The sequence below is a fragment of the Chelonia mydas genome, chromosome 19 (genome assembly GCF_015237465.2).
Source record: "Chelonia mydas isolate rCheMyd1 chromosome 19, rCheMyd1.pri.v2, whole genome shotgun sequence".
NCBI lineage: Eukaryota > Metazoa > Chordata > Testudines > Cheloniidae > Chelonia > Chelonia mydas.
Genome location: NC_051259.2, coordinates 4,942,466 through 4,961,056, shown reverse-complemented (window position 1 = coordinate 4,961,056; position 18,591 = coordinate 4,942,466). Strand labels below are relative to the sequence as shown.

At 43.0% G+C, this 18,591-nt stretch overlaps 1 protein-coding gene across 2 annotated transcripts in view; it reads right to left on the bottom strand.

Annotated features, from left to right (window-relative positions):
• CSMD2 (CUB and Sushi multiple domains 2) overlaps positions 1-18,591 on the bottom strand; it is a 563,293-nt gene that overhangs the window by 199,462 nt on the left and 345,240 nt on the right. The window contains exons 14-15 of one of the 2 annotated variants that reach the window (XM_037881906.2): positions 12,352-12,534; positions 712-1,038 (exon numbers count right to left, since the gene is read on the bottom strand). In XM_037881906.2, the coding sequence (XP_037737834.2) occupies positions 712-1,038; positions 12,352-12,534 (510 nt within the window). The remainder of the gene's footprint in view (positions 1-711; positions 1,039-12,351; positions 12,535-18,591) is intronic. The other variant, XM_043532277.1, reaches the window with a different exon arrangement.

Here is an 18,591-nt window from a genome sequence, read left to right as displayed (position 1 = left end):
AACATTTATACGGCACCTTCCAACAAAAGAACTTAAAGCACTTCACAGGGTTTTTTTAAAATCAACCAAACCTCTGTCAGATAAGCTTTCATATGTTACAGATGCGGAAACTGAGGCACGTGAGATCCTGACTCCCAATCCCCTGCTCTTACCCTAGATCCTGCTTCCTTTCCGAGCTGGGAAAATTACCTGTCCTGTAGTTATGGCACCAGCCTGGGACTTGGGAGACCCAGGTTCGATTTCCTGCTCCACCATAGACTTCCCATGTGACCTTAGGCAAGTCATTTAACTTCTCTTTGCCTCAGTTTCCCATCTGTGAGCAGGGATAATAGCACTGTCCTATCTCACAGGGAGGGTTATGAGGATAAATGCATGAAATACTATGAGGCCCTCATATGCTGCAGTGATGCAGGCCAGGTAAGAACCTTAGAAAGACAGATTCCTCGTTCACTCCTCTCAACATTAGATCACCTGCATTTCCAGAGCCAGGAACCAGAACCTGTGACTCCTGCCCCTGAGTTCTGTGCCTTAGACCCAAAGGCCGACATTCTGACTTCTACTGCACCATGTGTCAATCCAGAGTAACACCACTGATATCAGAGTTACTCTGGACTTACTCTGGTTTCCATTTGATCGGAATCTGGCCGAAGATGGTAATTCCACTTGGCCTGTCCTCCAGGTGCCAGCAGAAAGGAAGGATTCTGCACTTACTTGTGAATGTGATGTTGAAGCCCCTCTTCTCCATGGAGTGGTCGGTCTGGAACTCAAGCCTGGCTATATGGCCGCTGCTGGTCAGAGAGGAAGGGATCTGGCTCCCTGAGAAGGTCCCCAGCACTGGGGACTCAGGGGTCCCTCCATCTTTCACGGCTAGGAAATCAAACTGAGGCTCCACGTCAAAATCATTGAAAGCCAAGTGGATCCGGCTCTCAGGCTTAGCTATAATTAACCAAACACAGTGCAAGCTGCTCCCGTATTCTTCAGGGTAATTTGGTGACAGGACAATCCCAGACGGGGTGGTGAAGTTGAAAAAGCAGGAAACTGCAATGAGAAATCGCCATCAATCATTCAGCACACAGTTCCTATAACTCTGACTTGTTACTCCCCCCACTCACCCCCATGCAAATTCATAACCTTTTTGCTTCTCAAATAATTTAGGATGGGAAGGGATCAGTGCTCCATTCACTGCTAGGCATCAGTGATTTATTTATAAAGGGGAAGAAGAAATATCTTCAATCAAAAAAATATTCTCTGGTCCTTGGTTCTGAATCATCAATAATTTTCCAGCCAGGGATTGCATTGTCCCCTTCTTTATACTATATGTAACCCTGAAGCTTTAAAGTCCCACCACTCCGGCAATGGATTTCATGACCCCACCCACCCACCGCACTACCCTTGCATGAAGTAGCATGTGGATTTGTGTGTTTGTCTGTTACAAGAACTCAGTGTTACTTAATGGAATTCATCCTGCAGGGGAGTTTGCACCTTGCAGGGTGAATTCCATTGAATAACACTGAGCTGTTTAAAAAAACAACCCTCAACCATCCCCTTCCCAGCAGGACGGGGGCATTTGAAGGCTTCAGGGTGCTATTTGGTTTACATGATCATTTGCTAAATGCAGTTCTAACCTAAGCCTCCATGCTACAAATCCACATAACTTGATGCACATAAGCAGCCTCACTGAACTCAACAGGATTCTTCTTATGCATAGCATTACTCCCACGTGTTCAATTCTTGCAGGACAGGGCTACAAATTGCAAGCTCCTTGTGGGAAGGAGCTGTAGGCTCGATTCACCATTGGCCTGCCACTTCTGCAGTCATTTGCACCAAAACAATGTGGGTATAAAACAGTGCCCTTGTGATTTGATAGCCACTTTGCACTGGGGTCAATCACTTCCCAGGGAATAGGCCCAGTGACTGGATTTTCTCTGAAAAATGCCATGCATACTCACACTGCTTGGTTCAAACAGACATGGCAACATATGATTGGTCAAGTTTTACAGTGCTGAGTGCACTGGACAGCTCCCTTTCCAATAGGAATAAATCACTGACTTTCACCAGACTAACATGATGTCAAGAGGAAGAACAGCACTGGACTCCTGCCCCTATGAACATAATTAAGTGTGTGGGGCTGGGAATGGGGGGGACCAGTGCAAACGAAAAATCCTCAGCCCTCAGGGGGTGACTGTTTTCAATATAGGCTGTATTTTAGCTGATAGGGTTCATTAGTTCTGAAGTGCAATGCTCCTATCTAATTGATACCTACCTGATGATTGTTATGTTTTACGTACATCTTGCTTGCTCCTTTCCCCGGCCCCACCACATCGCCTGATACACATTTATTAAAAGCTATCATTCAGTATACTTTTCACGCTAATTCCTGGCACGAGGCTATAACTCGGAGGATGGCTTTGGGTTGGCATTTATACAATTATTTGGTCTGACATTTGCCCTCCCCCTAGTATGAGCTTCCTTTATCTTCAATACCTAATGGTCTTAAATCAAATAAAATGCACATTACCGGGCATTACTGAGGCTAAGAGCTACAAGCCATTTCCTGCTCTTGATAACAAAAAGAATAGGCAGCTAGATTAAAGAGAAAAGAAACGAGCTGCAGCATCTACCAAGGATTTGGTGTATGTAGGAATCTTTATTAAAAGGAATGCTGTCAAATATTTTTGACAACTAAACCCTGTTGTAATGTGTCTGGGAATATCTGTCTATTAAAAAAACCCCACGCCCACTCACTGAAAAATATGGAGAATCACTACTATGGAAGTATGAGATAGGTGACTCCTAGAAGGTCCTATAAATCCAAATAAGACCATCTTTTTGTTCTGGGTTTGTACAGAACTTAGCACAATGGGGTCCTGGTCCATGACTAGGGCTCCAAGGTGCTACAGTAATACCAATAATTAAATAATAATAATGTAGGACCTATAACACTGTGATCTGCTGATCCATGCAACCAGCAGCAGAAGTAAATGGAGCAATGCTGAGTTACACCATGGGCTAGATTATGGCCCACTTGCACACCTGCACTAGCTACCGCCATAGTAGGTAGTAGTGTGTGCATGTGGGTGTCGGGGGATGGACAGCCCATGCAGAGCTGGGTAGCAGTGGGCGGAGGTGGGCTGCGCATGCTGGAAGACCTGCGCTGTGCCAGGTATTGGGCTGACACAGGATACATTAGCCCTGGAGCAGTGGGGGAAAAAATGGATTCAGACTGGCTGAGAGTCACAATCTTCTTCCTGATCTGCTCCTGGAATAAAGCAACTATACACTGTCTCAGACACAGGTTAGGATACGGCCATGTATCTTAATAGACATGCAAACTGAGAGTGTCCCTTTACTTAGCAAAACATTGAGGTACTGCAATATAAATGTTAAATAATGAGAAGAAGAAGAATCTCGAGAGATTGCAGTCCCCTGCTTCTGGCACTCTGCATCATAAAGAAACCAATTCAAAGAAGAATAATCTCCTCAAGCTACAACAGTAGCAAAGATAAAATATTCGGTTAAAATACACCGTAAAATTAGGACAGGCAAACAAATGCAAGAGACATGAGAAAACCACTCCATGGTCCAGATTAAAGACAGGCATGTGACGGACTGGACATTTCCTTTTCTCCGGGGGAGGGGAGAAAGGGTGCAAAGGTAAAAATCAGATAAATCACTAGTAAGGATCCCACCCGACCCAGGTACACAGAGAGACACACGCAGCAAATAGCAGCACCAACAGGAAGAAGGAAAAATCCTCAGGCCAGGGAGGCTCAGATGCACCAGTGTAAACCGGCCACAATCGTTACTCCAGACCACTGTAAATAAGAGCAGAATTCAGCCCAGGAAATGGATCTTAAGGCACCGGAGACCTGATTTTTAAAGGCGTTGAGCAACCAGCCGGTAGTTGGTCAGCACCTTTGACAATCAGAATGTGCAGCAACAAAGCTATTCAAGCTATCCTAATAGGCAGGCTCCACTATTGGAATACCATACTTGTCGGTCTCCTAGTTAAACTGAGAGTCAAGAATCCAGGAGCTCAGGTTCTCATTATGACTAAGAGCAACACAGTGTCTGTTGGGCTTAAGAGCTTCCAAGCCAGGTCTGTTGCCAGTCTGGAGACACTAAAGAAGTATTTGAAAAAACTGTCCAAGCCCCAAAAATGTTGTTATGGGTCTACAGAATTCCACTGCTGGGCAAAGACAGACCTGGACAGTCTTTGAAGGCCACCTGAAGTTCTATCTGAAACTAAAGGTACCCGCTACAGAAACAAGAAGCATGGTTCCCGCTTGACCTGTGCATACCAAAGCCAACTCCATATAGATGCTAAGAGAGCTATAACAACTGAAGGAAGTGGTGTGGTATTGGACGCTCTGCGACTTCCCTGCTGGATGGACACCATACACCCACACTCAAACACAAAACAAGCACCCTTCTATTTAAAGCTCTATCGGAAGGGTCAGCAACAGAGCAGGTACGTCCTCTTGAGTCATAGACGGGGAAACAGAAACATCCCTGTGGATCATAATAAGAAATGGATTGGGAATGAACCATAGGACAATAAACCCCAATTCAGCAAAGCACTTAAGCACATGGTTAAGTTCATACCTAGTCACCATGGCACTTAAGCACATGCTACATTTAAGCACGTGCCTAAATCTCAATGCTGAAGTGCTTTGATGAATTGGGGCCATAATGGAGAACAAAGACTTTGGATGCAGAATGACAGCTTAATTTTAAGAACAGGACACTCTTACATGGCTGCAACTGCGAAACAAGGTTGGTAATAAGAGCTACAAATCCCACATGTACATAGAGATCAGAGTAATCCAAGAAACAATGGTCCACAGGGACCAGGGGAGCCCTCAGAGGATTCAGAGCATTTCATCAATAAGTAACCTCTTTGAACCTGACTCTGGCCAACAGTAACCAAAAGTTATTAATGAGTCTTTGTGGATACATGTTCATATCGCACACACACGTGCACGCAAACACACACACACACCATGTCATCACTCAGCAATAACTAGTCTCACTCATGGCAGCCTCTGTTGATTGTCTGAAGCCAGAAGTTGCCTTCATGGCCCATAGCAGCCAGAGAGGAGGCACACTGGCAGGAGAGCTTGCCCTGCCAGTGCCCATCCTCTTTTTGTTTGGTGGATAAAAGCAGATCTAGGGATCTCATTCCAGTACCTTTCCTGAGCATATAAGGCAAAAAAGGCACCAGGTAAACCAGCCCCAAAACAACAAATGACAAATGTCCTATTACTCACCCAAAATCCACTAAACAAACTGAGTCTACAAACAGATGAGCAAGTAACATCCACAACAGGTATAACCTAGAAGAATGGTCTCCCCCCTTAGCAACAGAGGGGTGGAGCAGCTTGCAGATGCAACACACGCTATACACACCATATTCAATCAGCACTGAACAAAGGAAAAAGAATGATAAAGAGAAAACATTACACGGAGTGCATTGGAACAATTTCCATTAGAGAAATGAAACAGCTTATTCCATGGCTGTTAAAATGAGAAAACCCCCCAGTGCCTGTAAAGATCGAACTCCTGGAGATTTGAACAACTCCAGTCGCCTTGAATAATTATCTGAAATTTACCAAGGGTTTTGGAAGGGATGTGATTCTCTCTGCTTCACAGCATAAACCAGCCACTAATGAGTGGCAGGGACAGGAAGAAACTAGCTCCCTTCCATAGCTGACCTTTGCATGGTTTTTGCACCATCCTCTTTAGAAGCTGGTGCTGGCCTCTCTCATAGACTGTCACATGTCAGCAAGTGGGAGTAAATGGGTCTAAGGAATTTAATGTACCCTTATGCAGTCTAATTACACACTACCTCTCAATTTTGCTCTTAGGCCTTTTAGTCTACTCACAAATTTTGTACTGCTTTAACTGTACTGGAATAGTTAGAGCACTCGAGTTATCCTAATGTGGAAATATGCTGGCATAAAAAGTGTTTTTACCACCATATCTTATTCCTGTACAGGAAGGGGAATAAGCTATTCCAACCTGAGCTCTTTCATACTAGTATAACCATATACACACTTAGGGTTGTACTCGCATAACTATTTCAACATCACATCCCTCCCCCAAACAGTCAGACTGGTACAAAATCTGTGTGGAGACTAGGCCTTAGAGTCCAAGTCGGACTGTGTAAATTCTCAGATGCACAAAAAACCATCTACTAATGACCCCATGGCATTTATCTGACCTACAGCCGGACTCAAGCCAAAAGCCCAGAGCCAAACACACACAGACTTTTAGAAAATTAGAATCCAGAGCCAATTTTGTGGTTTGACCCCCTTTTCTGGTTTGGCCCCTTTGCTAAGATTCAGATCATTTTTTTTATTTTTCATTCAGGAGAAAAGTTCAGGTTATTTATTTTATCCAACTATTTCTTTCTGTGCTGGGTATTGTCTGGATTTGCATATGCACAAGTTAGCAAAACTGCCTTTCTTCTCAAACAACAGGAGCTATTTACCTTTTCTTTAATAGACCTAGAGTGGGTCAGACATGGGTAACTTTTAAAAAATAGTAATATTTTATTTTATATATTTTAAATGAACAACTCTATAACTTGCGGGGGGGTTAATAAATGTTTTCTGTGAAACAAAATTTTAAATTTGGGGTGAAAAAAGCTTTGTTGAAATTTTGAAAATTTGCACACACAAAAATGGCATCTCTGTACTTCGAACAGAACTGGATTTCCTACCCCCGCCAGACCTACTCTGCTTTTGACAAAGCTTAGTGCAACTAAATTCAACAGATTATTATTGCCTTCTGGAATCTGGCTGTCTGGGTTCCCCAGTCTCAAAATAAATTTCCATAATTTAAAATAAAGAAATACAGAGAAGATTTTTTTCCTCTTATTGCCACTTATTGAAAACCCGCAAATTGTTTTTTGTTAGGGTGGTTCCATTTGCTGCCGTGAATCATGGGCAATGAGAGCAGGAAAGAGAGAAAGAAAGAGTAAACAATTGACAGGTTAATTTAGAGCTAAAATTGAAAATTTGTCGAGTTATACAAAATTACATGGTGCTGTTCAGTACGGCGCTGGGAAAACGTCTATCACAGTTTGTATTACCGACTCGTAATCCTATATGTATGTATCAGGAAGTGAATGCAAAAGGTTAGCCACTCAGTTTCAAATTAGAAAACATACCATTTGCAATGGGGGGGGTTAGGATTATTCAGCAGGTATAAAAAGCCAATATGGGATTAACAGGAAGAGTAATTACCGCTAAAGGGGAGAAAAATTATACATGAGGCATAAAACATCAGGTGCACAGATGGGCTGGAAGGATTCACGAAGAACAAAAACAAACCTTTAGTGCTGTATAACTGAATGGGAGTTCAGGCTAGGAGCTCAGAGCCAAGCTGCTAACTGCTCACACAATGGCTGGTGCTTTTGCGGGACAAATTCAAAATCGCCACAACTCGCAACAGGTGCAGCTGATTCACTCCATGCTATTTTATAAGAGGTTTGGGGCACAAATAGCCAGTTCTAAAACATCTAACGAATAGGCCCCAGTATCAGGTAAGTGCCCATTTTACAGGGTATATATGTCAAAGCAATGAGATACAGACTGGAGGGAGGTTTCAAGCGGTGAATAGGAAACTACAGCTGGGTAGAAAAAAGCATTTCTAACCATACAGTGTGACAACCCTGAGTCTCCTTTCCAGTCAGCTCCAGGGCACGGGAACTTGCAAGTTTGCAGTTTGACACACACACTGTCACAACACAAAGCACCATGCCACGTCATAACCACCCAGACCCATAACACAACCATGTGAAGTTGTGCTGTAAACCAGCACCTCACAACTAGAGATGGCAGAAACTTTCACAATTAAAAAAAAAAAAAGTTTCCACTGGCATGTATTGGATTCTCTTAAACCTGAAACGCAAGGAACTGGGGGAGTGCACCACACGGACTGCAACTAAGGAAAAAATAAAAGGCGCAAGGACTATAATAAAAGAAAAGGAGGACTTGTGGCACCTTAGAGACTAACAGATTTATTTGAGCATAAGCTTTCGTGAGCTACAGCTCACTTCATCGGATGCATTCAGTGGAAAACACAGTGGGGAGATTTTCCTTTTCTTTTTGCGGATGCAGACTAACACGGCTGCTACTCTGAAAAAGGACTATAATGTCACTTGTTAAACTCTTTGGGGCAACGAGCTGTCCTGTGTTCTGGGTTTGTACAAAGCCTAGCACAATGCGGCCTTTGTCCACGACAGAGGCTCTAAGTGCTACCACAATACTAATTAATTTAAAAAAATGAAATAACTAATAATAATAAAGGAAAAATCACTGGAAACTAGAGATGAGCCTGAATTAAAACCCCAGATTAGAACCACCTGGAAACTTTGGAGAAGTTTGTATCAGGACACGGACCCAAGCTTTCTGGTTCACCCCTACCATATCTCAAACAGGCCCAAAAATATGGATCCGCCAACAAAAACACCACTCTTCATTAGGTTCCACACGTAACCTATAGGGCAGTTGTAGCAGAATTTCAATGTAAAACCATAAGCTTTGCCCCCGTGTCCTCTTCACGAACCCATGATGATAATCATCTACAGCTACATGCACACACACACACACACACACACACACACACAGACACACACTTTACCTTTACAGTGCTTGACGGGTCCAGCAAACTACAGCTCCATGAGCGTGAAGACACTGAACTAACATGTGCCAGAAAAGGATTCCATTTCAGAAATAATTCTCCTGAGACACTCACCAGCACAAGTAATGGAGGAGGGGGAGTGGAAGGTAAAACCATCACCCATATTCATCAGGATTTGGTGTCAAAAGGTATCACTTGCCAGTTACAGCTTATTCCATAATTATCCACAACATAAAATGATCACACATTTGGCGCAATTGAATCACTTGCTCATAGCCCAGGATTGGGCCATCGGGCATTGCTGGTCAGGGTTTGGGTGCTTTAACAGGACAGTGCGGGGAACCCCAGACTAGAAGAGCAAAGAGTTTTGGAGGACAGAACAGACCTATGCAGGGGAAGTTGTCAGAATATCTTAGACACTAGCTGGCTCCAACCAGGAACCCTAGTCCTTCCCTTTTCTTTAGCACCGTAATTCACACGCTGTAAAATCTATACTTTAAATGCAAAGCCTGGCCATGAAATCTGTTTTGAATCAGGACCTAGGATTGCAACAGTCCATCTAAAATCCAGATAAGAATTACAAAACGCCTTATTTTTCATAATATAGGTGTGTGCGTTTAAGTAGCAATACAGACACGTGATTGAAAGTTACACTTAGTGCAATGGAATGGGCCATTCCAGTCCATCTGGCCGTACATTTATACCAGGCTCATCACTGTGGTATATGAACAACCAGTCTGCTTCTTATGAAAGTTCTGTTACCGTGGGGCTATTTCCCCATTCTTAAACCTGCTTATCTATTCATTCCCAGGTAACTACAGTTTGATTATTGCCTCATATACACATCAGATCCCACCAATGCACCCGGATGCAGCACCTCCTAAGAATAATTAACACAACTGCATGTCTGAGGTACTAATTTTCTCCCTTAGACACTTCCTCACCCAGTTTTCAGTACCTTTAAGTTCCTGAAGGACAACCACAACTTTATACCGAAGTGATGATCTTGGTTCTATTGTGCTATGAAATCTGGATCACACCTGCTTGTGAAAACGATACCAACCCTGGAATGATTTACAAACGGTAGCTTTCAAAATGCACATCAGGGGGATTAACTGTAACCATGAAGCTAGTTTGACACTGCAAATGTCATGACGGTCATGGCTGAGTGCAACGACTTTCATCATCAGCTAACAGCAAACATGTGGATGGATAACTGCACTCACCCCTTTCAGCTACAGAAACACAGTGAGCTAAAGGAACCATTTCCACTAGCTCAGTGCAGTCAGAGGGAACCTATACGCACTTAAGGCCAGACATACTCTGTGCCTAAGTGAGCAGTACAGTGCATGCCTGGGACAGTCTGGTGAAGATTCCTAAGGGCCCCACATACATAGCATGAATGGTTAAGAAGTGTGATGACAACCACAAGGAGGAATAAAGATGGAAGGTCTTTTATCGTGAAGGCACAGACAATCGTGGATTCAGGAACCCCTCGCAATAAGGCAGGTACATGATGATTTTGTGTGGCCTCATCACACAAAAGCTCAGGCCATGAGTTCTCTGAGATACATACAACGTGGACATAAATCATTTGCTCAGGCCAGCAGATGCTGCTTTAATCTCCTTCTGAATTTGTCATGCGTTTGTAGCTAGAATTGCAGGCACTGAATCGTTTGCATATTCCAACTAGCAGCATATGAAACAGGTTACCTTGTTTTTCCACCCGATGCCCAACACAGGTACAGACACAGATTTTATGCGGAGTTATGTTCTTATGCCATTCTATTGGGTCACTTCTGCTGACACACATTCATGTGATGGTGTCTAGAGTAACCAAACCCAAGAGCGGCAGGGGGCTGACGGGCAAAAGAGATGCAAAACTTCTTTGCAGTATCCATACGTTTTGCCTTTTTGATTAGAAAATATCCAAGCTGGACCAGAGAGGGTGGAAGGTGCTGCATGATTTTAACTGGTGGATTCATGACTCCTTAGTGATCATGCTTCTCTTCCCCTGCCCTGGGCAATACGGGCTTTGGTATGATCCCCTCCCCACCCCCATTCTGTATCTATGGGCACAGTAGGTGAAAAATCCACACCTTTATTGGACTGAAGATGGGGAAATTTTAACCGTGATAACATTTTGATGGAGCTGTGTCACTCCAGGTACCCAAGATGTGAATCACAGGCATCTTGGTTGTCTCTATCAATTGTCAGTCAGGGGAATCTCAGAAACAGCTGAAGGTTTTGTTAACAATCCCAAATTCTGAATGGTTTTGGGTAGAAAAAAACTGGTTGAAGAGTCTCACAAAAAAGGGGGCTGTCACATGAGAATTCTAGCACTTCCCATGTTGATCAGGAGGAAAATGCAAGGGGGACTATTTTCCTCAAATGTCTCAGGGTGTGTTTGCTTCTGGACAAAGCCAAGCAGTGCAAACGTGCATGACACTTAGGAATGGGCAAACCTTGTGGCTTTCACAAATTGTGCAAGTCGCTTAGAGGTTTTGCAAAATTTGTTAAAGCATGTGAAACATTTACCCTATAATTTAAAAGAAAGTTTACTTATTTGCAACTGTTATTCTTCCACAGTTGCCTCTGTGCATTGCCCCTTGTAGGATTTTTTTTTTTTTTTGCAAGGGTAATTCAATTTTGAAATAATATATTTGTTTTTCTAGGCTTTGCAATGTCTTTGGTACAGAAGAAACCTATGTAAACTACAAGTGAGCACCTTGGACAGGATGCGTGTGTGCATTTATTGTACTATAATAAACATACGCACACTGTATTATTTTAGGAACATTTCTGCTATCTCCTCTCAGCACACTCTTCCCCACACTCGCATTTCCTCTGTTTCTGTTATTCACTCCCAGCTCCATTTTATCATCCTGTTGTTTCACTGACTTTCCCTTCTCTTCTCCTCAAAGCTGAACATTCAGATACTAGAGTGCTCAAGTGGGTAAAGTATTAGACACAATGAGTTCACTCACCCTCAGCTGGGGAACAAAATAAAGTAAATACTTTTGTGAGCCTTGTTAACAGTTTCCTTTTGGGTGAAGGTTCAGATCATTTACAATTGTATTGTGCTTAACGCTGTCAGTTAAAGGGGAGATTTTCCAAGGTCGGTCAGGACTACTGAAAGCCAGAAAGAACTGGGCGCCTAACCCCTCCTTATGCCTCTGAAAATTCCCCTCCCCCCACCCAAGTCACTACTGGGAGCATCGAACCCTATTTCTGCTGAGATTTAAGACAAGAAATTTAAAGTTGAGATTTGGAGGTAGGGGACCTGAGAGCTGTCAGGTTACAAAGGAGAATTAAATGGCCAAAAACTTAATTTAATTTAATGGGTTTTTACCAGCATGGAAGATTCCACTTTCTCTCAGAGATGAACGTGAACCCAAATCCTGGAAATAAATACCATCCAAAAAAAAAATTGTGAGGAGAGATTGGAATCTGAAGCCAGATCCAAATTTTGAGGCTGTCCCCTTTCCCCTGTAATGGACAGAACCAAATTCTCAGATTCAAACACTCTCAAACATTGGGGTAGTTGAAATCTTGATCCATATTGTGCAGTATGGCTTCCATCTCTCTATCTCCAGTATTTTCTGTATTCTAGGTACTAAATCCAGTGCACAAATGTATTGTCTATGTAGCTACTTCACTGGACATTGCAAACACTTTAAAGCAGTCTCCTCACTGACTTACAAACACAGACTGGTTTCTGAGCGGACCACTGGCTACTCTTTTGGCAGGTAATAGTTTTCTGTCCCTTCAACTCAAAGGCAGGCTGGCATTCAAACTTCAGAGTGTCCCCGTGGCGAAATGTTGAGCCTTCTCTCTTGCCGTAGGCTGGTATCCCAGGATCGCCGCAACTTCCCTGGTCAATTTCTGAAAGAAAATAAAAAAAAAAGTGGGGGGAAAAAACGTTCTGGCAACTGGATACTTTATTGTAATGTTTTTATTATGCTTTTGCTTACATGCTATCAATAGATAATGTGTGCATTACCCTTACATAATGACACACCCCTGGGTGGGTTGTTGGCATGGGGGATTGAACTTGGAGCATCTGTATCTCAGTGCATGGGCCTCTATTGCTTGAATTAAAAGATCCACCTCTGTCAGCTAATGCACCAGCAGCTTCATGGTCCCCTAGCTATGTCCCAATCGCCACTACAGGGGGGCAGCATGTTACACTGACTGGGTGAATGGTACATGTATCAATGTTGGGACAACAACTAAAGCAAGTAATTATTTTAAACAGCTGTATTTACAAGCACGGTGACGGGTTTCCTGGTTGATTGATCTGAATTGCTAATCCCTTTCCATCCATCCTTGTAACTGATCTATTTCCGATTCCCTTTCTAAATACAAAGTACTACAGGGAAAGAGAGATTGATTGTGGTACTGATTTCCCATGCAGCTGAATATTTAATCCAGGTGGCAAGAGAAGTGGACACACAGCTCCTGTGAAACCTTTGGGGTGCGGGAATCTAATTTGCGAACCTGGCTGTTGACATACAACGAACAATTTTAAAATCCATTTTAATAGAGAAAAAAAGATTGTGTAGATCTCTGTAAAGGAACTCTCGGTCTCCATCAACTCATGTTCTATCTCAGGAGTAAACAAAAACATCTATACTACTCATCGGCAATTAAAATCCACATGGAGCCTGAAGATATTCATTTACTTCTCAAAGGCTAGATTCTGTCACACTGAGTATAAGGCTGAGGCAATGGGAGTTAGTTGCCTATATACCTCTGAGGGTCTTGGCCTTATCAAATACAGGAGAGCCTCGGAGTTATGAACACCAGAGTTACGAACTGACCAGTCAACCACACACCTCATCTGGAACCGGAAGTACGCAATCAGGCAGCAGCAGAGAACCCCGCCCCCCAAAAGCAAATACAACACAGTACTGTGTTAAATATAAACTAACAACAAAATAAAAGGAAAGCAGCATTTTTCTTCTGCATAGTAGAGTTTCAAAGCTGTATTAAGTCAATGTTCGGTTGTAAGCTTTTGAAAGAACCACCATAATGTTCTGTGCAGAGTTAAAAACGTTTCAGCAACCTGCATTCCCAAGGCGTTCGTGACTCTGACGTTCTACAGTAGCCCCATGGGAATGAGGTGAGGTGCTCTGATGAGTAAAGCAGAATGTGGCCCTAAATTGAGGGTCCTTATTCCTACAGATTCACTACCCTGGATACTGAAATCCTAGATCCACAGATCACTGGTTGAAATAGGACAAGCTTCCATCCGGATGCACCTGGACTTCATGCATCTGCAGGAAACACCTATAGCAGTGTGTCACAGGGTGAGCTGGCCCCTTTAAGAGAGTCTGAACTTAGCCTCACCTGTGAGCAGTGTCCCTCACAGACACTGGGAACTCCCTTGCTGAATTCCCAGTCCTATGATCCGGAAGATAAAACAGTCACAGGTGAAGCTGAGTCCAAAGTCCTTTGAAGGGGCTACACACAGCAGATTCAATCCTCTGCCCCTATGCTGAAACTAAGAACAGTGCCAACCGTGAGGGTGGTTTTATTATATGGAAGGCCATCAGTTCAATCAACAGACAGGACTGAGGCCGGCAGCTCATTTCACAGAGCCCAACAAACAGGGGGCAACGAGTGATCGATCTTGCTGGGTTCAAAACAGTGACCTGCGAGTTGTAAAGCTCTGCATCCCATTTACCATTACTAACTATGTAATTTTCACTCCGTTTTCTGGTCTGAGCTAATAAAAGGAGCAATATCTCAGGTCACAGATGGAACAGTTCAACCCAATGGAAATTTGAGAGTAAATCCCATCTCCTGAAGCAATTGATGACACTCCTTCATGAAGATACGAATGCCTAGCACATCTTTAATGCTTCAGGAAAGGCATCTTGTAATGACTGTACAAGAGAAGCTCTGCAAGTCCACTGTAGGAAAGTGTTCAGTGAGATGGGGTCTGTCTCTCTGCTTTCACCGCTCCCCAACTAACAATGACCAAAGGAAAATATGGGGTTATCCTGGAAAGATCCTCTTCTACATTGCACACCGCGACTTTGGATTCTTTGATCTCCAGACAGTTCCCAAAGTGTCACCCGGTTTTTAAACAAGAAAACTTGAGCGTGCTCTGGTCCAACAGGTTCTATATTCACATCTTGATCCATAACCACATCCATATCCACAGCCTGCTGAGTCCAGATCAATTTCACTGCAGTCTTCTAACCCCAATGTGTTTGTTCTCCTTACTGCATCCCAGAACCACAAAACGCCACAATGTACCCAATAAGGAATGAAACACACTTAGTCCAACTTCATAGTTTTTATGATCGTCTAATCTGACAAAAAACACAGAAAGTGAGTAAGTTGCAGAACTGGGATTCAAACCCAAATTTGAGTCCCAGTGCCTCAGCATAAATCCATCCTGTCTTCTGTATTCATCCTTTTTTTAACTTTATGTTACAGGCAAAAGTATCCCTCGACACCCCCTGCTACCAAACTATTCAATAGTGGCTGAAATATAAAGAAGGAAAGCAACCATGCATTCCTTTTTACCCTCTGATAATACAAAAATGAGGGGGCAGTTCACAAAATTAAAAGGCAATACACTTAGAAAGAATAAAAAGAAATAGGTTTGGTGTGGTTTGATGCAGTGCATAATTAACCCATGGAACTCTCTGCAATAAGACATGTATATGAATAATATCACCTGCATTATACCAGCCAGGGTCTCTAAGGTGCCACAAGTACTCCTTTTCTTTTTGCGAATACAGACTAACACGGCTGTTACTCTGAAACTTTTACTTGTATCAACCTTCATTCTTCAGGTGACGAGTCAACCCCCAAACACTTCGGTTTAGGAACAAATTACCCCCGGGGGACATTACCGCATAACTGACATAATTATGGGTGTTTTACACTCATCTTGTCTTGGCCACTGTCATATACAGGGCTGGATGGACCACTGGTCTCTCCTAGGGCGGTATTCGCTCTGTTCTTAAAGCTCTCATTTTGCATATACTGTATGGGTAGGCAGGGATTCTCTCTTTTCTATGTTTGTACAGCACCCTGCACATTGGGGCCTCAATCCTGATCGGGCACTACCATGATATGAACATTTAATCCTTATAATAAGGAGGCCTGGAAGTTGTTCTGCATGAGCAGAGCCTCACTGCAAGGTCCCACCCCTGGAGAGCTCATTGCATGACAGGGGCCGAAGTCTCCGTTGCAGTGGAGGGAGATACCTACAAAATGCAAGTTGGGCTGCTAAATTTATGTCGACATTATCTCTCTGCATTACCGTATTCCATTTCAACATCAGTTCCCCCATGCAGTTCTAAAGTAGACAGATGACACCTTCTCATATGGAGATGTACAGGTAGCAAGAGATTAATTGCATTCTGACTTTGGGAAAATCATGTATGCGATTTTCTGTTATCTGCTTTCATACAGTTTCATTTCTAAAGAGTTCCTTCCCTCTCTATCGCTATTAGTGATGAGACTTTATTCCTTTGAAGCCTTCTTCAGTGCTTCAGCACTATTAATCTGTGTTGCATTCATCTCATCTTCCACGTTCTCTGGTTTTTATCCCCATCATCTGTGATCAGCCTCACTGTCTTTTCTCCCAGTTTTCAATTTCTAACACCAAATTGGAAACTTCTTTTATGACATTTCCCTTACAGAGGAAATCACATAAGTCAAGATTTGTATTAATCCATCTATTCCGATGTGATTTGAATATCAACAAGTTTCTCTTACTGTTATATTGACTCAAGGCATCTTTAGATACAGGTATATTTTCAACAGAAGCCATGACAGAGCATCTGGTTTCTGTTATTGCATAAAAAGTCATCGTCAGGTAATGGGGTCCAAAAATATGATCTAACAATTTAATATTAAGAGAAAAGTTTTCATGAAGTGTATTTCTTTTCTGCTCTTCAGTGAAAACAGTTTGTATTGCCCTGCAGGCTTTGCAAATGCTAAGAAACAGAGAGTGAAACAGACTAGATACAACAGGGAAATTGACCAGTTTAAAATTGACCAGTTTGCTATTCTCCAAACAGACTCTTTATGCACATATTTATGCACAAAGAGGGCTGCATTTCAAATACCTATATTAGACTGACATTTCTAGGCTTCTTTATGAAGTTTGGACCTCAGTGTAACTTTGAAAACAACATCCTGGGCCTTGTTTAGTCTCCTCGTAAAAGAGATCCAACCTAGAAGTCCTCGCAGACTCAGACTTGAAGGGGCAGCAGTCCCTGAGAGAGTGGGCCCAGGATACTCTGTCAAAATACTGGCTTAGCTAACATAGTCGCATCCATGCTTGGCCTACCCAAATTTGCCAGCTATGAGGAGCCTGTGGCCAAGCGCTCATGCAGAATGGAGATGATCAGGGCTGACAAGTAGTGGCTTAAGGACTGCTGTATGGGATTATTTGATTGGAGTGCTTTGCAGAGGGATCCGGTAAATGAGAGAGGTGATACGAGCATGTGAGGTGGTGAAGAATCATCTTCCCCCCTAGAGGAATGTTTGCTGTTGTAAGTGCTACAGTATTAGATTCACTCTGGTGCATTCCAACAGCAGAAGCGTCTGCATTTCAGAAACATCTTTATGAGCCAGAGATAAAAAAACATCCCTGGGCAGGGATAGCTTCACTGCATCCAGAAAGGGTGGTGAACTCCATTCCCTTTCCCCTGCCCCGATGCGGCTGACAGGTGAATGCATGCAATTCGTGCGCTACATACACACTGGCATCAAATTCATAGATCCCAAGGCCAGAAGGGACCACGGCGATCATCTAGCCTGACCTCCTGTATGACACAGGCCATAGAACTTCCCGAAATAGGCCCTAGAGCAGAGCTTTTGGAAAAATCCTCTCGTCTTGGTTTAAAAATCGCCAGGGATGGAGAATCTACCATGACCTTTGGTAACTTGTTCCAATGGTTAATTGCTCTCGCTGTTAAAATTTTCAGAGTAGCAGCCGTGTTAGTCTGTATTTGCAAAAAGAAAAGGAGGACTTGGGGCACCTTAGAGACTAACCAATTTATCTGAGCATAAGCTTTCGTGAGCTACAGCTCATTTCATCGGATGCATTCCCCACTGTATTTTCCACTGAATGCATCCGGTGAAGTGAGCTGTAGCTCACGAAAGCTTATGCTCAGATAAATTGGTTAGTCTCTAAGGTGCCCCAAGTCCTCCTTTTCTTTTTGTTAAAATTTTACACTTTATTTCCGGTCTGAATTTGTCTAGCTTCAACTTCCAGACACTGGATCATGTTACACCTTTCTCTGCTAGATTAAAGACCCCGTTATTCAATATCTGGTCCCTATATAGATACTTCCAGACTATAATCGAGTCACCCATGGACCTGCTCTTTGTTAAGCTAAATACATGGAGCTCCTGGCATCTAGAAGGCACCATAAAGCGATCATTTTACAACAGTCTCCTCCAGGGACCTTTGTCACAATGACCTCAGCTGGAAAAGTCACAAGGCATTTATATTCATACACAAAGTTCTTGGCCGGTTACCACTGGCCACTTCTACAATATTTAAAACCCACACCACCAACAAATGTACTGACTTGCGTGCGTGCTGGATGGAGTATCAGGACTGCTCAAATGCGTGACGTCAAGGTATCTTCTAGTACTTGGATTAGCTGCAGAGAAGAGCTCTTAACACTCCCCCAGCTAATTGCAAAAGTCTTATTTAGCACAGCTAGCAAAGGCCTGTCTCCTTGGGTAGGAAGTTCCATGTTCTATCTTTGCTTTTAACCAGGAGTCCTGTGTCCCTGGAATTGTTGCAATAGGCCAGAAACCACCATTCAAAGCATCATGCCCGAACCTAATGCAAAAGTCCAATGCAATGTAAGGAAAATGTTTACTTTTCCCTTAGGGTTTTTGAAGCATCCTAAAGAGAGAATTCTTTCCCTGCTTTGCAGTTTCCAAAAAACTCTA